General features: G+C 39.3%; 1 protein-coding gene and 1 long non-coding RNA gene across 3 annotated transcripts; one reads left to right on the forward strand and one right to left on the reverse strand.

Annotated features, from left to right (window-relative positions):
* The first annotated feature begins 13,650 nt into the window (after positions 1 to 13,650).
* On the forward strand, positions 13,651 to 15,105 carry LOC113747828 (putative nuclease HARBI1). Its single transcript, XM_027289115.1, has 4 exons — positions 13,651 to 14,430; positions 14,532 to 14,644; positions 14,727 to 14,838; positions 14,919 to 15,105. The coding sequence occupies exons 1-4, from the start codon at positions 13,992 to 13,994 to the stop codon at positions 15,080 to 15,082; spliced, it is 828 nt and encodes a 275-aa protein (XP_027144916.1). The 5' UTR covers positions 13,651 to 13,991; the 3' UTR covers positions 15,083 to 15,105.
* A 198-nt stretch (positions 15,106 to 15,303) lies between these two features.
* LOC113747829 (uncharacterized) lies at positions 15,304 to 16,589 on the reverse strand. Of its 2 annotated transcripts, XR_003463920.1 has the most exons (5): positions 15,982 to 16,589; positions 15,832 to 15,890; positions 15,692 to 15,760; positions 15,527 to 15,583; positions 15,304 to 15,436 (listed from the first exon to the last, which is right to left on the reverse strand). It is a non-coding gene; the product is annotated as an uncharacterized LOC113747829 (long non-coding RNA). The 2 variants fall into 2 exon arrangements; XR_003463919.1 differs by having other exon boundaries at positions 15,304 to 15,583.
* Between the last annotated feature and the right edge of the window lie 10,499 nt (positions 16,590 to 27,088).

The raw sequence follows: 27,088 nt of genomic DNA on the forward strand, positions 1-27,088 counted from the left end.
ACCATCTTTCAGTTTTTAGGTTTAGGTTTTCAGTTCCTGTTTGCAATGTCGGCCAACAGTCGGTGGATTTAAACTCACAACCTTTTTAATTGAACTTTCACTGCTAACCACTGCAGCAAATGTGTTATATATTTTCAGATTAAATATTGCTCTGTATGTACAAACATGTGCCGTAATTTTTCGGACTATTGAGCGCACCTGAATATAAGCCACACCAGATAAATTTTAAAAGAAAATACATTTTGTACATATATAGGCCACACTTGAATATAAGCCGCAGGTTTTCATTGTGTAACAGGAGATATTTACACAGAAAGACGGTACACGCAAGATTTTTTTTAGTTTTAATTAAGACACGCTTTTTTTCAAACTGTGCCTGAAAATTGGCAGTACAGCACCAACACGGCATCAACACGGCATCAACACAGCACCAACACGCTATCAACATGGCATCAACACGGCATTAACACAGGATGATGTACGTGCATAGCTCTATTTCCTTCTTCCCACATTTATCCCTACAAGAATATGTACTGGTAGCAAAACAAACATTTACAATATGCTGGATTGTAGCATGTAGTTTTTAACATGTAACACTTGGTTGGCAAGGTGGAGGGGGGCAACCAGCGCTGGCAATGGGGAAACCCAGGGAGGGAATCACCGGGACGAGATCACGTGTGCACGTTAAGTTTGCGGCCAACTTAGCTACATTTATCTAGTATAGCAACAAAGAATACATTTGAGGTATTACTTCTCCACAACAACTCCATATTAAACAGTACAGATTTTACATATAAAACATTATGTAAATTAAGATACAGTAAAACATAATAATGTAATATCACTTATATAATATGGTGTATTATGAGTACTTTTATTGAGTAAAATATCTGAATACCTTGTCAACCTCTTAATTATTTATCCATCATAAATCAAGTGAGTAAATTAGGACCTATAGTCTATTATTGTCAGGATCAAAAGAGAAGAAGGGTCAACTTAGTGCTCTTTAAGGATAAAGACATTTTTGGAAATATTTGCATGCTTTTTGTTGTTGCTGGTGTTTTTATGTTTGATTTTTGACTTGAAGTAGCTGTTCAGTGTTGTAATTACAAACAATATTTTATGAAGCATGGCATTAAAAATAAATTAATTCATTAATATAAACTAGTTCAGTTTGGCTGATACAGCTGCCAGCAATCAGTGGTTGCCCCCAAAAATCCTGTTTGGAGCACCTTTAATATTAACCATCAAGTATTCAGCCAAGCCATAGTATACATGCTATTATATATTTGAAAATGTATGGAAGGAAATCTGCAGGATTTACTGAGAAGGCTGGGAGGTGTGGTCCTCACCCAAACAGATTTGGCTGTCTGGTCTTCTTGACTTGGTCCCAACCCCTCAGTCTTGGTCTTGTCTCAGTACACTCTGGTCTTGGTCTTGGTTTAGCTGGTCTTGACTACAAGAGTGCCTGCAGCTATGAGACACTTGTGAAATGTAAGACTGAGACTCCATGCATTGATACGGTTTCAGGTTTATTAAAGTGGGACGGATTTACAGTTTGTACATTCCATCCACATTGGCATTGATTTAGAAAGCAAAAACAAGTACAAATGCAGTATATACATACCAGTATACATATATTTATAAAATACAATAGAATTTTTTTCCCACACAAGTATATTGTATTATTTTTATTTGAAGTTATGGTTAAGAGGCCTTTTTACGCAAGCTACAAAGATGCTGTGCATAAGCAGTGAATTTCTGTCATGGATAGGGAGTCAAGCCTACAGTATCTACAATATTTAGATCCCCCATGTTAGAAAAATAGTCCCATGTTTGCGCAGAGTTCCCTACAGAAATGGGTTGCAATTACAGAAGGCTTGCATCAACAGCACAGGCACCAGAGAAACAAGCAAAAACACACAACAGTGATACAACGGTTATGTACAGAATACTCACTTTTCTTTTTTGTATGTTTATGACAAATGTTTATTATTTGCCTGCCTAAAGTGATGCAATTATGATGGCTGTTCATCCCTCACCCTTAAATCTTGAGTTAATAAATTATGTCTATAACACAACAGTGTATATATTTTGTATTGCTGGAGCCATTTATTCTCTATATTTCATAACGTTCAAATTCAAATCTTCAAATTAAACAGGTGAAGATGCCATTAAATATATTGTCATTGTAATTGATTTAAATAGTCATATATTCTTGTACTTTAGCTGCATTGTTGTAACACAACAGGACATATAAATATATAAATATATACACACTTATATACATCAGATTTTTGGAGCCCGGCTGACATCGTCCCAGGCTTGTCAGTATAACGGGGGTTACATCAGTCAGCCCAAAATGAGAGCTGTGGTCTCACAAATGTAGTGCCGTCTGCCATTACAAATAATGTCATCCCAGGAGTTCAACCAGTCCTCCCCTCCAATGCGTGTTGGTGGAACAATGGCAACACAGTCCTGTCTTGCCTGGCTTGTGTCCCAGGCAGCCATAGCGTTATTTGGCTCCTGATCCATCCAATAAATGACATTCCACTTGATTGTGTCGCCATTGACCCAGAAGAAGGTGCCCTCCTTGACCATATCTTGCAATCCAATCCATGCTGAATGAAAATCTTCGCTAGAATTCTGCTGTCCATACTGAAAAGTCAAGTTGGTCAAGAATGCCTGGTCTTCTTTATTCCAAACCATAGCCAGGTCACCCCCATAGTCAAGACACTCCATGCGAGCATTTTTCCACTTCTTTGGTTCGTGGGACAGGATGAAGCAGCGTGAAGCATGCTCAGTCCAGCCAGGCGGGCAGCGTGAACACTGCAGGGTGTCTCTGTTGCAGAATCTCCAAAGGAAGCCCATTTTGTTCGAGAACAGGATTGAAAGCTGGTGTTCATTAGCTGCTTTCAGCTGCATGGAGTTTAGCTGTTCATTCAATAACAGCTGGTGCAACTGTTTGCTTTCTGCGCCTTGGCGGGTGATGATCTTCAGTGATTCGTTCAGATGGAGGTTAAGTTGTTTGTTCTCTTCCTCTATGAGGTTAAAGTTTTCCAGAGTTGAATTTAGAAACATGTTAAGCTTTTGGTTCTCCACATCCAGTTGTCTCTTTTCTTGAATCACCTTCTCCAAGTGCAGGTTCAGCTCTGTATTTTCTTGCAATGTTTTGTTCAAGAGCAGGTTCAGTTGTGTATTTTCTTGTAATGTTTTGTACAAGAGCAGGTTCAGCTGTGTATTTTCTTGAGACATATCCTTCAAGTTCAGGTTCAGCTGCGTATTTTCTTTGGAGGTCTTATTTAAGAGCAGGTTCAGCTCTGTATTTTCTTGTGATGTGGCCACCAAGAGCAGATTCAGCTGTGCATTTTTTTCCAACGTGTTCTTCAAGAGCAGGTTCAGTTGTGTATTTTCTTGTGATGTTTTGTTCAACTGCAGGTTCAGCTCTGTATTTCCCTGCAATGTGTTCTCTAAGAGTAGATTCAGCTGTGCATTTTTTTTCCGACATGTTCTTTAAGAGCAGGTTCAGCTCTACATTTTCTTGCAATGTTTTGTTCAAGTACAGATTCAGTTGTGCATTTTCTTGAGACATATCCTTCAAGTGCAGGTTCAGCTGTGTATTTTCTTGCAATGTGTCCTCCAAGAGTAGATTCAGCTGTGCATCTTTTTCCAACGTGTTCTTCAAGAGCAGGTTCAGCTGTGCATTTTCTTGGGAGGTCTTCTTTAAGAGAAGGTTCAGTTGTGTATTTTCTTGTGATGTTTTGTTCAACTGCAGGTTCAGCTCTGTATTTTCTTGCAATGTGTTCTCCAAGAGTAGATTCAGCTGTGCATTTTTTTTCCGACATGTTCTTTAAGAGCGGGTTCAGCTCTACAATTTCTTGCAAGGACATATTCAGTTGTGCATTTTCTTGAGACATATCCTTCAAGTACAGATTTAGTTGTGCATTTCCTTGTGACGTTTTGTTCAAGCGTAGGTTCAGTTGTGTATTTTCTTGAGACATGTCCTTCAAGTGCAGGTTCAGTTGTGTATTTTCTTGTGATGTTTTGTTCAAGAGCAGGCTCAGTTGTATATTTTCTTGCATTGTGTTCTTCAAGAGTAGGTCCACTTGTTTACTTTCTTGTGACACATTCTTCAAAAGCAGGTTCAGTTGTGTATTTTCTTGCAATGTGCTGTTTAAGAGCAGACTCAGTTGTGTTTCTTCTTGGGAGATGTTCTTCAACAGTAGGTTCAGTTGTGTACATTCTGGTGATGTTTTGTTTAAGAGCAGGTTCAGTTGTGTATTTTCTTGGGACATGTTCCTCAAGAGCAGGTTTAGCTGTGTATTTTCTTGAAATGTGTTCTTCAAGAGTAGCTTCAGCTGTGTATTTTCTTGTGATGTTTTGTTCAAGAGCAGGTTCAGTTCTGTATTTTCTTGTGATGTTTTGTTCAAAAGCAAGTTGAGATGTGCATTTTCGTCCATCATATTCTTCAAGAGAGGGTCCAGTGTATTATATTGCAATGTGCTGTTTAAAAGCAGGTTCAGTTGTGCATTTTCTTGGGAGATGTTCTCCAAGAACAGGTTCAGTTGTCTGTTTTCTTGCAATGTGCTGTTCAAGAGCAGGTTCAGTTGTGTATTTTCTTGGGACATGTTGTCCAAGAGCAAGTTGAGTTGTACACTTTCAGGCGATGTTTTGTTCAAGAGCAGGTTCAGTTGTGTATTTTCTTGTAATGTTTTGTACAAGAGCAGGTTCAGTTGTGTATTTTCTTGGGACATGTTGTCCAAGAGCAAGTTGAGTTGTACACTTTCAGGCGATGTTTTGTTCAAGAGCAGGTTCAGTTGTGTATTTTCTTGTAATGTTTTGTTCAAGAGCAGGTTCAGTTGTGAATTTTCTTGGGACATGTTCTCCAAAAAGAGGTTCAGTTCTTTATTTTCTTGGGCGATGTTATTCAAAAGCAGGTTCAGCTGTGTATTTTCTTGGGTGATGTTGTTCAAGAGGAGGTCCAGTTGTGTATTTTCTTCAGAGATGTTCTCCAAGAACAGATTGAGTTGTGTGTTTTCTTGAGACATGTTCTTCAAGTGCAGCTTCAGTTGGTTGTTCTCAGTACCCAGAAGGGTGAGGTTCTGATAGGTGGAATTCAGAAGCTGTTTCAGCTGAATGTATTACATTTTAAACTGTTTCTCATTCCATGCTGTCTCCTCTGGCATATGTTGTAATTTTGCAATCAGAAATTGCTGTTTATTTATCTGACTGAAGAGGGCGCTGGTCACACCACACAAAAGCACTATCAAAATCCCAATTAAAATAGCTTGCCAATTGGATTGCAGTCTTTTTATCAAGATGTTCAATGTCCCTTCTGTGCCTGTTATATTTCATCTTCTATGCCTGTTATATCTACAACTTCTGTGACTGTGAGTGTTTCTGAGTCCTCATCAGAATTTTCAAGTGGGAAACTGCAAAACAAAAGAAGACGATCAAGAGATGTTCTTATAAGCACATTGACAGGAAAAAAAACACATTACAATTGCAGACTGACCTTTATGATTTCAAGGCAATAATTGTCCATATGATATTTTCATCATTATCAAATAGTTGTAATTTGCTAGTCTCCTGCAGCCACTGTGGCAAGCTACCTGTGACATATTCTTTCCCTGCAAAACTGATGGAACCTCTATATAAGTAGCCTATATAGTACATTTTCCCATTATATTAGTTAATAAGTCACCATATGGCATATCTTTTTATGCAGTCAACATTTACCGTATGCTGATATCCAGTGCAGCTTCAGTTGGTTGTTCTCAGTACCCAGAAGGGTGAGGTTCTTTATTCTTTATTTATCAAAGGATAACCCCTTGAGATGTACCATCTCATTTTCGAGGGGGTCCTTATTGCCAACAGAGATATACAATGTTTACAAAGATGATACAAAGATGCAGACACCCATTCCCCACAATGCTTTATTTAGGATTTAAAGAGATGAAAGGAGGTTATAGACCTAATCGTGCAAGGGAGATTATTCCAGTCTGCTGGGGCTTTAAATTTAAATGCATGTCGACCAATTTCTTTGTTAATTCGTGGAGTAAGAAAGAAAAGTTGATCAGTATGCCTTTGTATTGTATTGTATTGTATTGTAATTGTATTGTGACCTGAGTGGAATCAGATATTGTTTCAAATAAGAAGGAAAATTGAAGTAGTTGCACTTAAAAATGAGTAGCAACCAGTGAACATGCCTCCTGGACTTGGGGGCCAGCCAGTTTAAAAACTGGCACATCTGGCAGTGATGGGTACACTGCAAAAACTGATAGTCTTAATATAAGAAATAAATACTTGGTTTGAGCAGATATGGACTAAAATTAAGTGAAATAATCTGCCAGTGCAGTAAGATAATCACACTTGGTAAGATTTCTTAAAACAAGAAAAAATAAGCAAGTGAGAAATATCTTAAAATAAGTGGTGAAACACTCATTCCAAGTACTGTATGCAAGCCAAATAATCTCAAAACTAGCTTTTCAATTCTTATTTCACTTTTTGTTTCTTACTCAAATTGAGTGAAAAAAACCTAAATCAAGAGCAACTTAACAAGATGATTCTTCTTAATTCAAGAGTTATGATTAGCTTTTATCTTAAATCAATACATTTAAAATCATACACAGAGAATATTGTTAATAACATTTATTTGAAGTGCTTGCAGAATAGCTGGATCCCTCACAGTGTTTACAATCATTATAACATAATGTTTGCAAAATTAAACATAAAAAAAGTACCTCTGAAACGCTCAGAGGTAACAGAGGCTATAACCTTATTATCTTTGATAACATTTTAAATATGAGACAGAACATGGTAGTCAAGGAAAAAAACACTTTCCATGAACAAAAATAGACAGCAAGTCTTCAGTATTTGTGTAAAACTTCAAAAAACACAGGGGCTTAGTCATCTTTATCCTGTAGCATGGGATAATACTCCACTAGTCTTTTAGCCATTGCGGTGACCTCATGCTTTGAAGGGTACCGGAGCTCCTCTCCTTGGTGACTTGCTCTCAAGATTGAAATCATGCTGGTAACATTGTTCCTCACCAGCCTGCATCTCAGCTCTTTGGACATGGCAGATTCCCCCTCTCTACCAGTGCAGGCCATCTCAAAACGGTGCTTACGAGCTAGTTCCAACTCAGTGTCTGTGTAGATCCCATATTCTGGAGGACTAGGAAGCTGTAGAGTTTTCCTCACCACAGAAGTGGATGTGCGGGGGGATACTGGAGGTGATCCTTGTGATGACACACAAGGATGTGATGACACAGTTCCTGTTTCACCTGGGCCAGCTTTGTCTGGTAAAGTGGCATTCTCATCCTCAGAAAGAAAATCAAAACAATTATTACAATGTTAATGACAGACACAATTAGAAACAACATGTTACAGTTTAGGGAACTGGACCCTGAAAACTAGTGCAGTAAAACAAAAAAAGAGTTTATTAACTCACAGAGGCACCACAGGAACTCACAGCATGGACACAGACGAACCAACAAAGGACAAAACCGTGAAAACACTGAGGTCAGATACATGAGGAAACGAGACACAGGTGGGGCAATCGCACACATGTGAAACACACGAGCATAGACATATAAACATAGACGCCGCATTGAGCGCTGAATCGTACGTAAACGGCACCGCCATATTGGTTCGGGCAGATCTGCCCGTAAACTAATACAAGGAGATGGACTGAACTTCATAAAGCGCCTTTCTACAAAGTTCTTTAAGTTAATGTCTCTTATACACCCATTCACACACACACTAATATATCTGGGAAACAAACAGGCACCAAAAACAACGTATGTAACTTTTAAAGTGATGATTATAAATGTTTACTCCTTATGTAAGCACCAAACCAACGTATGTATTTTTCTAATGCTGAGTGTTTACAGCTACTAATGTGTGTAACACTGTTACTGTGATGATAAATATTGAAATATTTATATTTAACATTTAATCGTGTCTAATAATAACGCAGATCCTGAAATGTAGATGTTGACATGAGGTTTCTGAATAAAGAGCACACACACACACACACACACATATATATATATATATATATATATATATGTGTGTGTGTGTGTGTGTGTGTGCTCTTTATTCAGAAGAGAGCTGTAAACACTCAGCATTAGAAAAATACATACGTTGGTTTGGTGCTTACATAAGGAGTAAACATTTATAATCATCACTTTAAAAGTTACATACGTTGTTTTTTGGTGCCTGTTTGTTTCCCAGATATATTAGTGTGTGTGTGAATGGGTGTATAAGAGGCATTGACTTAAAGAACTTTGTAGAAAGGCGCTTTATGAAGTTCAGTCCATTTCCTTGTATTAGTTTACGGGCAGATCTGCCCGAACCAATATGGCGGCGCCGTTTACGTATCGCGACCAACGACCAACCCGCTCAATGCGGCGTCTATGTATATATGTCTATGCACACGAGGTACTCACAGGAGGGAAAACACAGGAAGACAAGACATGGAACTTCAAAATAAAACAGGACATGGACAAGGAAGTGGAGACAAACCATGGCACAACATGTGAAAAAAACAAGTATAGGCAAAAACTTACCTCTTGGCTAAAAGTTGTTTCCTCCTGAGAAAGTTCTCTGGCCCAGGAAAAAGGTCTCTTAAATCATCCCGACTGAGGGTGTGGAGTAAGGCCTCATCTATGCTGGCAGCTGTAAACAAAGTCAAATTATTAAACCTTTTAGAATTAAAACCTATATACCATTTTAACCTATAAATTTGACACTAATCAACTTGACAAGGTAAATTGCAGTGTCTGTGTTATTCCATCTATTATCTAAGAATAAATCTAATTAAAAAAATACACAATGACTTTTGAGCAAAGTAGCTGAAATACATGTTGTTTCTGAGATCAGTATCATCATGCATAATCAATAATTCAGTTAAATGGTAATACACATCAATATTATGTAGCATAGGCAGCAAACACCTAAACATACCATTTAGAACTGAAACAGTAACATCATCCAATTCCTCCATGTTAAGGCCCTTTTGGTTGATCCTGGAAGGCACAAAAAACATCACAAGTTATGGATAGGTAAAGTTAGATCAGTCTAGATCAGGTTTTCAGTCTTTCAGCTGTCAAAAGTGACACAGGCTAAATTCAATATGTGGAAATGACAAACAATAAGGCAAACAGTAACTTAAATGTCATTATTCAACCATTTACCACCATAAAGCTACTCCAGCTTAGCTAGCCTTGGCTATGATGAGGAGATATTTTAAAATACACTTTCTCCTATACCCTTCATTCACAGATTAAAAACAGTTCTAACCTAAATCATGTCCAAATCATGTCAAATCAATAAAACACTGTGATTTTCTTTTTTTACAGAATATGCTAAGCACACCTAGCTAGCCAGGTGTATAAAGTAATGAATCCGCGCTGTCTTTCTGCTTGTTCACCAGGTAAATCTGCTGTGTGGCATCATGCAGGCCTCCCTCTCATCCACACAGAGCTGCGCTCACCTGCTTGCTTCATGTGTATTAGCACCCTTCTAGCGCGTTACTGTTGCTTTCAATATATCCACATTCATAAAGCACATGATAAAAAAAATATCGCGGAAAATTTATCAACAACGTTTTTTATTAGTCGCAGGATAAAAAGCACAAGAAAACATTTCTAACCATGTTGTAGCACCAAACCTGCAAAGTCATCTAACATTAGCTAAGTTAGCTAGCTGGATTTCAGATTGAAGAGGCCAAGTTATTCATTGATATGGCCCCAGTTTTCGCGATGAGTGGAGTAAATGTGAAGAGTAAAACTGTAACGTAATTGTAAAATGTATAACTTAAAATTTTTACTATAACGTTGTTTTCTACTTACCGCAGCAGAATCCAGTCCCGACAACCTGTCGTTCTCCCAACCGTCGCAGGGCGGACGCAACCATATGAGGGTAGTGAGGGGGGTTGGTGCAGACCATGTCAGTCTGTGTAAAACGTGTAAGAAACTGCTAATAATGACATGCAAACATACATAATTGGCCAAAACTAGAACTATAAATGATATTTTAATTTCTAGGCCATTCCTGTATAATCACATCGCTATGCAAATGAAATAATCTTGCTATGACCCCCCCAGTCCAGATTTGGTACTGACCTCTCTAATTAGTATGTGCCCGCCAAAACAAAGTTCAAATTATTCAGACTGAAGTTACGCAGTGCTGTTTGTACCACAAAGATCAAATACCTGGAGTAGCCTTTGTATGTGTGTGTGTATATATTTATATAATATATCTTATTATTACAATGTTAACACTTTTATTTTTTTATGAATTTTTGATACATTTCATAATGTAAATATGATCTTTAAAGCTCAATAGTTTCCAGGTCATGTGACCTATTTGTTCAGAATCAGTGTAGAACAGTAGATTTACACCTGCTGTATGAGACACACCTCTTTTTATAGCATTTTAACACACCGATCCGCACCATGCCACAAAGATGGATTTTTGTATGATATTGTTGATGGGAGCCTTTTCAAATCCCACCCACTGTTTTCAGTGAAACCTTCTGCTTTACAGATCATTTTATACACTGATGAAATAGAGTCACATGCTTCAGTAAATAAATTACTGATGGTTCTGACAAAATATTTTCTTGGTGATGTTGCTGTACTTAAACATTGAAATGAATGTGAATAAATATGTTACAACTGTGACCAGAGTGTGTGTGAATGCTTACTTGTACTTGAAACAAGTTTTCTAAGCTAGGAAGTGGTCATGAAAGAGTATCTGACATAATTCGGTTTACTTTCTGTGAAAAATATATAGCTTTAGGATCTACTTACTGACTAAGAAAAAAAAAGACAAATATTCTCAGAACAAGAATAATAATCCTACACATTCTGTGCTTGTAGAGTATATTGCTCTCAAAACAAGATTAAAAAGACTTTTTGACTAGATACAAGATTGGAAGACTTGGTTAGATAGTTAATTTTTGCAGTGTATTATAAGGACACCTCAGTACAAATCTACACAGAGAATTATATAAGACAGAGAGAGGACGAAGATTTGTTTCTGAGGTGTTCTGATAGATGACATCACCATAGTCAAGTATTGGGAGTATGAGCTGTGTAATAATTTACGTTTACGGACTTGTAGGGAATAGCATTCAATGGATCGATAAAGAGATTTCAGAAGAACATAGATTTTCTTGGAAATTGAGTTGATATGAGATTTAAAGGAGAGCCGTGAATCAAGCCAAAGACCCAGATATTTAAATTCTTCAGTTTTTACTAGTGCTGTTCCATCAAGAAAACTAATACACCAGTTTGTATTTGAGGGCAGAGAATCAGGTTGAGTGCAAAATAGCATAGTATATGATTTTTTTCTTATTCAGTTGTAGTTTATTTGAAGAGAACCAATTTTGAACTAAGTTGAAATTTGATTGTAATGAGTGATGAATCTGAGTGATATCAGAACTGGAGGGGTATATTACGGTGTCATCAGCATATAAGTGAATTTGGCAGTCAGAACAAGTTTGTGGAAGATCATTGATGAAGACTGAGAATAGTAAAGGGTCCAAGGATGAACCTTGTGGCACGCCTTTATCAATAATCTTAAAATCAGACTGACAACCTTGGAAGGAAACACATTGACTTCTATGATGCAAAAAAGAGTTGAAAAATAACAAAGAATCAGGAGAAAGACCAATGGCATGTAATTTATCCAAAAGAAGATAGTGATCAACCAATTCAAATGCTTTAGTAAGATCAATAAATATGGCACCTGTGTGCTTATTGCTATTGATAGCTGAAAATATATCATTAGTAACTTTTAGAAGGGCAGTGGTGGTCGAGAAGTGTGGACGGAAACCAGATTGATGAGGAGATAATATGTTATGGTCGTTAAGATGTGCGGATAACTCATTAAAGATCAATTTGTCAAATATTTTTGTTATGGTATTAATAATTGAGATTGGTCTATAATTATTAATATCAGTAGGGTCACCCCCTTTATGAAGAGGGGTTACCCTAGCACATTTCCAAGATATGGGAACTTTACAAGTAGCCAGAGATAAGTTAAATAAATCAGACAGGGGAAATGATAAAACATGTGAGGCCATTTTAAAGACCTTAATCTCCAGACTATCTGGACCAGCACTGCAACCAGAGTTGAGATTATCAATCACACGTTGAACATCTATTGGTGTGATTCTTCTAAAAGAAAAGGAACTACCACACCTGCTCGGAGTTTGGGAAGATTCATAGTGATAATAAGAGAGGGAGCTACCAATAGTAGAAAAATGCTGACTAAATGCCTCCACAATTGAAAATGGCTCACTGACACTTTCACCACTGATTCTAAGACAAGTATGGGTTTCTGTGGTTTTATTAATTATACTATTGATTCTCTTCCAAAATTGTTTTGGGTTCTTAAAATCAGTGGCTAGACAGTCTTTGTAGTAATTTGCTTTAGCATTTCTAGTATGGGTTTTACATTTATTCCTTAGCTCTTTATAAATGTTCCAATCAGCAGGATCCTTTGTTGTGCGGTGCTTTTTCCATGCCTTGTCTCTCTGTTTGAACAACTGTATAAGATCTCCTTTAATCCATGGAAGGTGATGACCCTTGACTTTAATTGTTGTCCAGGGGGCATGTTTATTAATGGTCTCAACAAATTCAGTATAAAAATAATTCCAGGCCACTTCAACAAATGGTATTAATTGAAATCTCTCCCAATTTATGCCTAAGATATCTTGGATAAAGAGTTCTGATAAGTGGAATTCAGAAGCTGTTTCAGCTGAATGTATTCCATTTTAAACTGTTTCTCATTTGTATACAGATAATCTTGTACAATACATTATTCAATCCAAAAATGTATACTGCATCCAAACAGACTACCAGCAAACGGAAATTATTCTAAACTCTCCAAACTCCCACAACTTTACTCTTGATTTATTACCTCATTTGGATTTCTTCAGTGTAAGTCATGTCATCAGTTGTACATTCCTTCTGCAACGTGTTCTTGAAGAGAAGGCTCCTTAGTATATTTTCTTGGGATATGTTCTTCAAGAGCAGGTTCAGCTGGGTCTTTTCTTGGGACATGTTCTTCAAGAGCAGGTTCAGTTGAGTCTTTTCTTGGGACTTGTTCTTCAAGAGCAGGTTCAGCTGTGTCTTTTCTTGAAAACAAAAAGAGAGAGATGTTCTTAAAGCACAATGACAGGTAAAAAACACATTGCAATTACAGATTGGTCTTTATGATTTTAAAAGAATAATTGTATATACACTGAACAAAAATATAAACACAACACTTTTGTTTTTGCTCCCATTTTTCATGAGATGAACTCAAAGATCAAAAACATTTTCTATATACACACAAAATAACCATTTCTCTCAAATATTGTTCACAGATCTGTGTAAATCTGTGATAGTGAGCACTTCTCTTTTGCCGAGATAATCCATCCCGCCTCACAGGTGTGGCATATCAAGATGCTGATTAGACAGCATGAATATTGCACAGGTGTGCCTTAGGCTGGCCACAATAAAAGGCCACTCTGAAACATGCAGTTTAGTTTTATTGGTGGGGTCTGGGAGGGTCAGAAACTCAGTCAGTATGTGGTGTGACCACTATTTGCCTCACGCAACACCTCTCCTTTGCATAGAGTTCAGAGGTCCGTTTCACAAAGCAGGTTTATTGAAAACTCAGAGTCTGTTAACCCTGGAATCACGGAAACTCAGAGTTTTCCGTTTCACAAAGGAGGGTCAGTCAAACCCGAGAGAGAGGGTTAACTCTAACCTGTTTCACAAAGTGAGGTAACTTAACCTCAAGCTCAGTTGCCATAGTAACAGACTCCGTGAATCTAACCTGGTTGGGACCAGGTTTTCCTGAAGAAACCCTGAGTTTCTCTCTGTCTCCGCCCACTTTCAGAGCCACATACTTAATTTGATTTCCTCATTCCTGCGCTGTCAGAACGTCCTCTAGTTCCAGAAGGCAACGTTTGGTGTCAACTTTTTGAACATGGCGTGTCCTTTTGATCACGATCCTGTGGACGAAGGTGCAGCAATCCTGCGCAGGGAATTACATATCTGTCGGCAGAGAGTACTCAGACCATGCATAGATATTTCAGCCCTCCCGGACAATTTTCTTTTTGAGCGGTACCGTTTTACTTCACAGTCTATAATTTACATACACAACCTCATCCATCCGCACATTTCAAACATCACGAGTCGCAGTCATGCGCTCACATCGCAGCAGATTTTGTGTGTGGCGCTGCGTTTTTTTGCCAATGGCAGTTTTTTGTATAACATCGGAGATGCTGAGCACTTGAGTAAGGCAACTGTATGCAGGGCCATCAGAAGAGTCTGCCTCGCCCTGAAAAGACTTTTACCTATATTTGTTGTCTTCCCTGGACACAAACCTGTCAGGGCCATTAAGGAAGAGTTCCACAGGATCGCAGGTGAAGGATGTAGAGATCTGTTGAATTCCTTTAATATCAGGCTGTATTATGACATTGTGCTGCCACCTCAGACTTGAATTAGTAATTTTTATTTGTTTTAGGATTTCCCAATGTGATTGGCTGCATAGATGGTACGCACATTCTCATCACGGCTCCCTCACAAAATGAGGCTGATTATGTGAATAGGAAGTCCATTCACAGCATTAATGTGCAGGTACATGTAGACTAAGAAGTTTCACTGTGTTAAGCACTTCCTCATAATTTAACTAATATCTGTCATTCTCTGCACTGTCAAGATCATATGTGATGCTGCACACATAATCTCCAATGTGGAGGCCAAGTGGCCTGGGTCTGTTCATGACTCAAGGATATACCGCGAGTCAAACCTGAGTGCCAGGCTGCAGCACGGTGAGAAACCTGAAGATTTGCAGTAAAATTCTCTTGTCTCCCCACTTTACAACACCCCATGCATCCTCTCTACATTACAGGAGAGTTTGACGGCCTTCTGCTGGATGACAGGGGTTACCCCTGCCAACCAAGGCTGCTGACCCCTTACCCGGACCCTGAGCCAGGGCCTGCGATATTGTGGCATGTGTTGTTCTTCAAAATATCGCCACTATTAGAGGAGAGCAAACCCCGCCCTACAGATTGATGACCCCGATGAAGACCCCGTCCACCTGCCAGCTATGCAGGATGGCCGAGCGGTCAGAGACACGATTTGTACTAATCACTTTTGAGTTTAAAGCACCACCACAAATAAAAACATGAGGCACATTTCAGTTGGTCTTCTTTATTTCCTACAAATACAAAAGCTAGTTAAGTTAATGTTCCAATAGTTAACATTGACATAATTGACATGTGACCATGCACCCACCTTTAATTTATGTTCCAGTATTTGGATTTCCAAATCTGCTTTTTTAATCTGGCGGTCGAGGTATAGCATTTCTTTATCGGTCTTCTGGATTTTTTTTAGGAGGTGAATTTTATAAATTTCTTTTACTGGTAACTGGGAATACATAAAGAGGACATAAAATTAACCTGTTGTACATGAATTCCACACAATAAATCTCTGGAGTTTCATGAACAGCTGTCTCACTGTGTCAATCTCTGCAGTTGAGGTCAGGGGAGTCTCCTGCTGCTGCCCAGCCACACTCTGAGCAAAGGATGAGAATGTGTTAATACTTCAGTGTCACTCTGTACTCCACCACAGTGGTCAGAAGTGTCAATGGGAAGAGAAATCTTGGTAACATAAAGACTCTACCTCAATAGGCCTTCCAGGATCCTCCTCTGTGAAGGCAGCAGACATTGTTTCCTCCTCATTGTCTTCGTCCTGGATGAGTGATATTTTTTACTATACTTAAACTACCATTCAGCAAAATCTTCGGAGTGTTGCCTACTTACAGTTGCAGGGTCTGCTGTGGCGTGAGGGGGCTCCACCAGGCAGATGGCACCATCAGAATCTGTTGGGATAAAATGAAAGACATGACAGGGAAAGAAATATTTGTGTGAATAGGCACCCAAAAGAGGAGTATATAGGCAGAGAAATATTACATTTTATGTAGGCACTTGTGTCTTGAGGTGGGGGCTCAGAGGATGAGCTCCCACCAGGGATTCCCTCTGCCACTGGCCTTCCCACATTCTGGCTCAGGGCCAGCTCCTCTGCCTCCGTTAGAGGTGGGGCTGCTGGGCCACCACCTGTTTTTCGGGCATCTGCCCTCTTTCTGTTGGCTGAGTAAAAATCTGGGTTAGTTTATTAGGCTTCATTGTTTAATACAATATAAAGAAGACATTTTTGAGTGTTAAAAGAGCATTATGGAAGGGATCAAAGAAGTTCAGAGTCAAGTCATGCAGATGTCTGACCTGTTTGAACAATGTTTTTATATTTCATCTTAAGTTGCTGCCAAGTGCGCTTCTCCCCCGCCGGATTGCACCTACATGAAATAAATTAATAGGCTCCATTCATGCAATTTGCCCTTCAATAGTTATTGTGATTGCAAAATATTACATTTAAACTTACGCATTGACCCGAGCAGCAATGCTCTCCCATGCCCTCTCCCTCTCTTTAGCAGCCGCTGCAGTGTTGCACTTCTTTCTAAAGACATGCTCATATTCTCCATATGCAGTCATTAATATTTCCAATTCTATTGGGGTGAAAAATGCTGCCCTGTCAGTTTCCATGTTCAATCATCGAATCTGGGCTCCATTGATGCTGGCTTTATGTCTGTGGAGCTCATGTTTAACTCCAGGTTAAACTACTCTGAGTTGATTAAACTAACTCAAATCAGCTGTTGTGAAACCGAAAACTCAGAGTTTCCTATCTCAGAGTAGATCAACTCAGAGTTCAGGATTTGACTCAGAGTTTGTTGAACCTGCTTTGTGAAACAGACCGCAGGTTCAGATCAGGTTGTTGATTGTGGCCTGTGGAAGGTTGGTCCATTCCTCTTCAATGGCTGTGTGAAGTTGCTGGATATTAGCAGGAACTGGAACATGCTGTTGTATACGCCGATCCAGAGCATCCCAAACATGCTCAGTGGGTGACATGTCCGGTGAGTATGCTGGCCATGCAAGAACTGGGATGTTTTCAGCTTCCAGGAATTGTGTACAGATCCTTGCAACATGGGGCCGTCCATTATCATGCTGCAAGATGAGGTGATAGTTGTGGATGAATGGCACAACAATGGGTCTCAGGATCTTGTCGTTCACAATGCCATCAATAAAATGCACCTGTGTTCTTCATCCATAACATACGCCTGCCCATACCATAACCTCACCGCCACCATGGGCCACCCGATCCACAACATAGACATCAGAAAACCGCTCACCTAGGAGCCTTTGATGTCTTATGCTGTAATATTTATTGACACTTGGCTAAGGAGAATTAGTAACGCTCTCAAAGTACATCAGAAGTGTCTGAGTCGGTCTCACATTCTGCCCAACTCATCCTGGTGGATAGACTTTAAACCCCAAGATAACACCACAAATACTACACGCCCAGAATTAGTCAAAGAGAATGTCTTTACCCCTGCAGGTGTTATTGTCAGCATATTCTAGTCTGGAGACACATGTCTGTTTATGCACATTGGAACAGTCAACGGGCAAGCTATCTATTATGTCTAGGAAGGCAGCAATAGGTCTCTTCGACCCTGGCCACCACAGTGTTGAGATAGACTGGCGCCTACTGTTCCCAAACAAAGCCAAAGAATTAATACTGCCGAGGACCTCAAGGCCCACACATGACCTTGTGTAACCTAAGGATAGAAAATTCCATAACAGAGAACGCCTCTCCAACATGCCAGACACCATCGAATGTGAGCATTTGCCCACTCAAGTTGGTTACGCCGACGAACTGGAGTCAGGACCCCGATGAGCTTCCCTGAGACAGTTTCTGACAGTTTGTGCAGAAATTCTTGGTTATGCAAACCGATTGTTGCCTGAGTAGCTGATCTCAGACGATCTTGGAGGTGAACATGCTGGATGTGGAGGTCCTGGGCTGGTGTGGTTAGATGTGGTCTGCAGTTGTAAGGCCGGTTGGATGTACTGCAAAATTCTCTGAAACGCCTTTGGAGATGGCTTATGGTAGAGAAATGAACATTCAATTCACGGGCAACAGCTCTGGCGGACATTCCTGCTGTCAGCATGCCAACTGCACGCTCGCTCAAAACTTGCGACATCTGTGGCATTGTGCTGTGTGATAAAACTGAACATTTTAGAGTGGCCCTTTTATTGTGGCTAGCCTGTCTAATCAGCACCTTGATATGCCACACCTGTGAGGTGGGATGGATTATCTCGGCAAAAGAGAAGTGCTCACTATCACAGATTTACACAGATTAGTAAACAATATTTGAGAGAAATCATTAATTTGTCTGTGTATATAGAAAATTTTGATCTTTGAGTTCATCTCATGAAAAATGAGAGCAAAAAAAAAAGTGTTGCGTTTATATTTTTGTTCAGTGTATGATATTTTCATCATCATCAGATTGTTATACTCTGCTAGTCACCTGCAGCCACTATGGCAAGTTGTGACATATTCCTTCCCTGCAGAACTGATGAAACCTCTATATAATTTTCCTAGTCACCATATAGCATATCCTTTTATGAGTATATACTGTACACTGGTGTCTAAAATAACATGAGGCTAAAATGTTTGAAGAGAAAATAAACTGTATTCTTGTATGCACTGTCAGTGCATATGTATTTGTTTTACAATTGATAAATAAAAGTTATAATAAATAAAATAATACGTGGCTTTATTTATTTATTTTTAAATTTTAATTTACTACTTAGATTGCAACATATAAACAACATAGTTGCATGATTTTATTTTCTCTCTGTCTCTCTCTCAGATAGATAGATAGATAGATAGATAGATAGATAGATAGGAGTTCATTTAAAAACTTTTATTTATAACGGTGGAGTTATAACAATTAAGGTGTAGAAATTGGCCCTGAAATAAAAACATCCTTACAACAGTCTTTTAGCATGTCGAAGAGGAGATTGGAATCATTTAGTCGTTTTGTCTCGTTTCGCTTCAGGTTAACTACTAACAAACGGAAACTTTAGCTCCTGATTTATCACCTACCTGTCTTGGACTCCCTCGGTGTCAGTCATGTCTGTCTCTGGGTTTCCGCTTCAACTACGTGTCTCCTAAAGCAGCTAAGAGTTTTTTTTATCAGGACCGTGTTGTGGCAATTTGTTATTTTGTAATCTGAACCAAACGTTTTACATGATAACATGATGATTTTCGCTCTCGGGTTAGAACGGCAACGGGCAGGCAACACTTGGTGGGTGGGCGGTTGTAGGTTGTGAACCTCCACCACATGTTCAGCTGTCACACACAGGTGTAATTCTCATGTGTCCATATACTTTTGGCTATGCAGTGTATTAAGAAGTTGATATGAAAAAGAAGCAAAACTAAACTCCTTTTTAGTGTGTTACACAAACATGATCTTACACCGTCTGCATAATGAAAATGTCTTCCATAACTCATCAGTCATGAGAAGTCAGCAATCGCTGCACAGATCAACTCCAGGCTGCAACTCCATCAACTGTAATTGTTTTGAACAAAGTTACAGCAGTATTACACTCGACCTCTTACACATACATTATGCACTGAAACAATCTCATGGACTTTAAGTACACTGGAGTAATATAACCGACGAGAGCAGCGATGTTTTATTTTATTTAGTTTTTTCTGCCGAGTGTCATCATACCTGGAGCACGGTGTCATCTCCGGCTGTGAGAGCAGCAGCTTCAGCTCCTGTTTTGATTAGCATGCTAATATGGGAGTCAAATTTCCCCTGTGGAGAATAGAAGGATCTCTCAGGATTTGTCACCCAGAGTATGTGAGCCTCTGGCGATCATGTCGGGTGGTGAAATGTGTCACTTCTTATGGAGGAAACGTTCTCCCCCTCTCAGTTTCTACACTTATACATGCATGCTCAACTCTTCCAATAAGTTGGTTAATCAAGAGAACATCTAACAATGCAACAATGTTGCTTTATTGACAGTGTATTGCATTACTGACTTCAACTAAACCACCAATTGATAATTCATTTGTAAGACAACCAAACAGGAAGTTGATTGAGATTTACACTCAGCTATTCAAACAAGCTGTTAACTGTAGGATGCCAGTGCCACAGCTAAAGCAGGTTCATGGATGGGTTTAGTAGCCCTGGCTGCGTCCATCTTTTCCCCATGCTGGGTGCGTGCAGAGGAGTAGTGTGGTGGTCTGCCCACAACGAAGAGCTGTTCAAGAGAAGGACTGACCCTGAGCAGGAAAGAGCCAGAAAGGTTGATGTGTTGAACAGGGAAACTACAGCCCACAACAAAGCAGCAACCTCCGTGGCTGTGAAGTAAGGTCTATGCAGAAGTGCCAAAAACTGCACTTCCTCAAATGTCCAGTTGCAATGTCTAATTTCCCTGTTCATGACAACTGTACTGAGGGTGAATTTTTATAGAACTCACCTGTTTATATTATATTAAGGTTTAAACTTATGCAGAATTAAGAGTATGGCTGCTTTGACTGACATATGCATTCATAGATGTCTTGTTTGAGAAACCAGGCGTCATAAAAACTCACCTGAGCGCCACCAGTGCTCTAAATCTTTGCCCATTTTTTATTTTATTAGTGGGGGACATAACAGAGACTATACTATGTCAATGCATATCCATGAATCAAGATTATATTTTCAGCTCTAGTCTGATAAGAACCAGACACATTGCAGAATAAACCAGATAAGATTATTTAACTAGCAGTAGAATACCTGCTAATGCAGTGAAAGTTCTACATAACTAAATGGAAATGGACTGTACTTATATAGCGCCTTTCTAGTCTTCCGACCACTCAAAGCGCTCTACACTACATATCTCATTCACCCCATTCACACACTGATGGCATTGGCTACCGTGCAAGGTGCCAACTGCTCATCAGTTTAAGGATTTAAGCATTCATACACATACACCGATGGCACAGCCTTCGGGAGCAACTTGGGGTTCAACTTGGGACACTTCGGCATGCAGACCGGGGAGCCGGGGGATCGAACCGCCGATCATCTGATTAGGGGACGACCCGCTCTGCCTGTGAGCCACAGCCGCCCCTACAACTACAACAACTGTTAAATAAGTGAAGAGTTGACGGAAAAGAGGAAACAATAAATGAATAAATCCAGATTATATATGACCCTGACCTTCTATCTAAGGGCACCAGCAGGTTGTTATTTTTGTTTTTCTAGTAAAATTTCTTAATTATTGGGTGGATTGCCACAAATATCCATGGTGCCCAGTAGATGTATATTAATGACTTTACATTGACTTTTTCTCTTGCACCACTATAAGGTTGATATGTGATGAAATATGTTGACAACTATTAGATAGATTGAAATGAAATTACAGATGTCCATGGTGCCCAGAGGATGAAGCCTAATTACTTTGGTGATGTCTCTTTTGCTAGAAGGTTGAACTTTTTCACATATCCTGTGAAATATCTCAGCTATAATGCAATGACATTTTAGGCTTTTGCTTCCTTCAGGTGTACATTGCAACAGTCTATTTTAAATCTGTATTTTTTTGTCCTTGGATCTTTCTCACCACATGACCTCCTGATTATGCCACTGGTCCGTACAAACCAAGCATCCACAGACAAACAAACCTGCATCGCTCGTTCACCCTCACAATAGGTTTAATCTTCAGCCGACTCAGTGACGCTGATCTAGCCTGCTATTTTCCTCAAGTGCTTGCATTAAGCTTAACAACCATCATAGGTAAATGGGAGAAAGAACAGAGACAGACTTTGTGCTTTGCACTGACTTATATTCTTCTGTTTAACAGGGGGGAAAAAGCACTTTGAAAGGATTATCTGAGCAGGCATTTACACGCCAGCTCGAAGGAGTGTCATTTTGTCATTCTCACAAAACTATCTGCTCTTACACTGCCAAGCTATTTAGGAGCTATCACACAGGAGGACTGATCTGAGCCACCATTAATGGAAGGCGAGAGGAAAAAGACTTTGAGAGGCTGGAAAAGGCTTTAAGGTTAGAGTCTGAATTCTTACATTTAAGGAACATTGATGAAGTCCAAAGGCCTTTTCTTTCTTTGTAGTGTGAAATGATTTAGCTATGGTATTGACAGGAAAACATGATGACAAGAATTCAAAGTATGTATTTGGATTATTTCTATACTGTATACTTGATATGAAATTCCGTTTTAATTTCTTCACATGTAATTACCATATTGAAGGAGTCAATTCCCGCTGGGATCTATGGTGCTAAATAACACACATGATGAATGTCTACCAGATGGCACTCTTATTGTTATTCGTTATATGTCAGTCCATCCAGGATGAACAGCAAGAGCTTCTCTTTGTGCACACAGACGAGAAGAAAGTGGACCAAGAATATGTAGCAAAAACAAGGCTGGAAAAGGGGGCAAATACCCGACTCCCAAAGGGGCCCCCGAAGGCACCATTAAAATACAACACCAACTAAAGTGTTCCCTTTAATACAAAAACCGAGCTGACACAGAAAACCTCCAGTGTGGGGGGTGCTGGTTTGTTTCTGGTTATGCTGTATGTATGTATAGTCTGCTGTGTGCACATTACTTAATGGGAAGTTGAAGGTGACCTGGTACGTCGATACACAGAGCGCTCATCTCATCAAGAGAGTTGGTCACGTGAGGATAAACATACTGTACACTGACAAAACAACACTACATCCATTCAGTTTGGGTTTAATTACATTGATTGACAGACTTTTGAACTATGCGCCACCATGCGAGCTTTCAGAGTCATTTCGACCAGGGGACCCTGACAGGTTAATCCAGCCGTGACTAACAAGACATGAGCTGTATGACAAATTCATATGATATGCTACTTCTGAACAGGTTTAGGGCATGTCAGTGTGTTTGCACTGTCAGGCATACACAAAAAAAAGCAGGGCAGTCTGGTTCATCTCTTGCCACAGCACAATCTAACATCAATGTGCAAGTGCACATTCCCCATACATTATGCAGACTCTGATCTTTCTGTCTGAACAGAACCAGAAAAAAATCAGTTAATCATGCTTCTGTTGCTGCGTGAGCCGATGCTGTATGAAAAGAAGTGTAATATGTTGTCAGTGAACATTAAACTCCTTCAGTATCAACATTTATTCCCACATTTCCTCATCATTATGTTGACAAAAAAACACTAATTGAGCATAATTACATTTAAAAATCATCTGAGGAGACAGGGTTGCTCTGTTTGGTCTGAACACCCACTAAGAGCATCTCTACACAGGAGGAGCTGTTTTTCACTTTCTCTCCATACAACAGCTTAATGTAACACCTGAGCGGAACAAGTCCAGACATACTGACTGAAGCTCTTAAAAGGTGTCCTGGGAAATGTAGGAAATCTCTACCTGAGGGAGACATTGAATGCAAAAAAAAAAAAAAAAAAAAACTACATTTCAGCACTTACAGACTGATGATAGAGTATCCCAGGGTATAGTTTTGTCTTTTCTGCTGAAATCCCCAGACATCTTTGCATATCCTGAACCTACACTTATACACTGCTTGAGGAAAAGAACCTTATCTAGTATCTAAAATCCCCTTATGACTCAAACAATAATAAAAAAAAAACACTTCCTGGTACCAGGGAGTAGAAACTAACTTGACAGAAGATATTACATCTGCTGATGTGACGGTGAGTTCTCAGCAAATGACAGGCCAAAGCGACTTGGCTGCCTGGGATCAATAAAGATCCCAATCTCCAGCTCGACACACTGATGACAAGAGTGATAAGTATCAACTTTAAAGCTAACCTGCTGTCTTCATAGACCCACAACATGAAAATTGATAAGGCCCGCAGGCTGTTCTCCTTGAATAAACCCTCCAGTTGATGAAATAGACACTGCGGTCTTAAAGGATTTATCTTAGTGTTCTTCCCTCACAATGACGCCTATGAAGTGAAGAGAACATTTCCTTTATTTCCCCTCTAGCCCTGTGCAGTTTGGAGAGTAATCACTCCCATGAAACAAAAACAAAAGCAAACATCTATTTCCTGTAGCTGTCGCTGCCGTGATACCTGTCTGCTTCGCTGACAGCCAGATGATTAGACTTTTTCAAAACAACACCCTCCCGCTTTCTCAAATATCCTTGAGCACACAGGCAGAGCAGACATGCCTGCGCTCAGCTAACAGGTTATTTGGAGGTCTTTTGACAATCTGGAACCACAGTTGTATAGTCACATTTACAGATTGGTGTTGTTTGTCTTTGGAGGTTGTTTCTGACTAAGGTTTTAAATTTCAGCTGGTCATCATAATCCTGAGAATAATTATGTGTTCTGAGTTTGTCAGACCAAAGAAGAAAGTGTTATTAACCACAATGCCAAATTGGAATGATTAAAAATATCCCCGTTTATGAAATGAGGTGTCAAAATCAGGTAAAAATGAATTCTCAGCTCCAGGACTGTGGGGGCGTGTCCACTGGAGGTGCTGAAGCCACGCCCACTCGTGGGAGCAGTCAAGCAGCCATTTTGAAGCGACTGAAACGTGTCAGATGAGTTCAGAAAATGACATGACTAACTTTGAAACACTCTGAGCGAGATGAATTTATCTCTGTCTCTCTGCTCAGGGTGGCCTCAGCGTGTCATCGAGCCACCCTTTAAGGACCGCCCACAACATCCTGGACTGAAAACTGATAAAAAACTGTTTGAACCTCATTTCAGTAATATATCGTTCAAAGTCACATTTTCAGCAACTATTTTCCAACATATTTAATGTATTTTAAAGGATCTTGTAATTTAAGTACAGATATAAAAGACATTGCACCTTTGCGAATAGTTCAACACTCTCGGGAATAAACTACTTAACTCTCTTACAGAGAGCAAGCTGAGAAGATTGATATGTAATGTAAAGAGTTGGAGTCAGGATGTAGTCAGCCTAGCTTAGCATAAAGACCGGAAGCGGGGGCAAACGCCTAGCCTAAATCTATTTAAATTTAAAAATATACTTGTCAACACCTCTGAAGCTCATTATTTAACAGGCTCTCATTTGTTTAAACCAGATGTATGGGTTTGTTTTTCATGGCGAACATGGCTGGAACTGTTTCTTGACAAATAACAGCTAGGGACAGCTTCATAGAGTCTTGTCACAGTGAGGTTACCATTATATCTGTGCAGAGACCTATATAGGTAATGGTGCCTGAAGAAGTGGGTATACTTTTAATTTATTCCCCGATTGTTTTAAAGCAGCCCACCCAACAAAGGATAAACGTCCTGTGTTATACTCACTATTAATCTCAGCCCCAAAATGGGCCAGTAATACTTCACACTGTCACTTAACTTCAGGGAGTGAAGATCATAATGAGTCAATATTAGCCACAAAAGATTTTCCTTATTCTTTACTCCATCCAGCTCATGAGAATTAGAGAACTGTGTCATCTATTCGCCATCCTAAAAAAAGAAAAGTCAACTCCCAAAACTCTAAATAAACTGAACGATGCAGAAGTGGGATTTAGAAGTGGGCATACCAATGCTGACTGAGAAATAAGTGGGTATATATCTGCACCACACCACTGTTTGTAGTAATAAACCTGTGCTCACTGACTGTATCTGGGAAACTCTACTATCACTGGAGGCAATGCATGGAAGTCCTCAGCAGATGGATACATTTTTGTCCATCACATACAGTTAACTCTAACTACTAACCACAAATGACTGTTTTTACAGTTCTGTTTGTGAAAAGAAAGAAACAAGATATAATGATGGTAGGTTGATCTGTGAACTTTTGTTAGTGTCAGACTATCTGTTATCCATTTAGTCTTGATTCAATGTTCTAACCAGGTCCTGACTCTGCAGGCATGATGCACAGACAAAAAGATTAGAAAAAGTTGTAATCTCTGTCTGTCTGTCTGTCTGTTGTTTGGTCCAAAGCAGGTACAACGGATCTTAAAAACAGCTGTGTGCTGTGGTCAAAATGAGGCTCAACCAAAACACACATGCTTGCATTGCATATCATTTCATTGTCGTTTGAAACATGATAAAAATATCATTTATAGCCGGTATTATGACTATATTAAAGCGTAACAACGTGCACCACTCCAATCTTAAAGTTAAGTTAGGCTAACTACATCCTGGCTCCATCTTTCTATTTCAAATCCAGACAGAAGGCTGATATCACTCTTCTTATGTCACTATAACACAATTGAGTTAGAATTTTAAGGATAGTTCAGTGTTTGGACGAACACTGCACTGCATCCTGTCACACATCTTTCAGAAAAACTGAGTGTTGGTAGGACGTGTGGATGGGTAGATGCTATTTTTTAAGCAACGTAATGCAACATTTAATTGTCATACCAGCTAAATAAAAACAGCCGGTATCAGGTAACTGGTATATCCTGTACACTCCACATAATCAACTGACAACCAGTCAAAGCAGTGTTTATTTTGATTTATATATATATATATATATCTAATATCTCTATAATCTATATATATATATATATATATATATATACACATTTACAATTGTTCTGTTTCTCGCTTTTTCTGTCTCTCTTTAGGTCAGCATAACTCTCCTAGCTTCATGTATCATTCATGTATTTATAGTCAAATAGGCCTTATTTATAGCCATTAAAGATTACAGATTACATTACATTAAAGCTGTTTAACCATAAAGTTAATAGTCTTCTTTAAAAGAAGAAAATGCTCAAGAGTTGACTAAATATTGACAGCTAACAGTTTCTGCTATCACACCCATCAATGTTTGTGACCCTATCAAAAGATTATGGAGTCACATTTTATGGCAGCAGCTATCAAAACACAGTACGGGGCCGAGATATAAATGTGCACAGTGGTAAAATACTCTGGGTGAAAGTCCTCTCAGGACCTCGCACAATCTAATGGGTCACAGAATATGAGGTAACACGTCAATACTCAAACTGCAGTCTCAGAGACCTCGACTCAAATCTGTGTCGGCAACAGTTGAACAGCAATTTTCATCAAAGTTGATGATTTGTGGCTAAAACTCAATGCAAGTTCTAGAAAGTAACTTAACGCTAAATTCAGCTTTCAGCTGTTGGCGTGTGGTTTCACCCTTTATTAATGATTTCCTGTGATCACCATTCCCTGAATGAGCCGTCTTTACACCGTCTTGTTTTTCCCTCTCTTCGGCGATGTACGATGTGA

This window comes from Larimichthys crocea, chromosome XVI (genome assembly GCF_000972845.2).
Source record: "Larimichthys crocea isolate SSNF chromosome XVI, L_crocea_2.0, whole genome shotgun sequence".
NCBI lineage: Eukaryota > Metazoa > Chordata > Actinopteri > Sciaenidae > Larimichthys > Larimichthys crocea.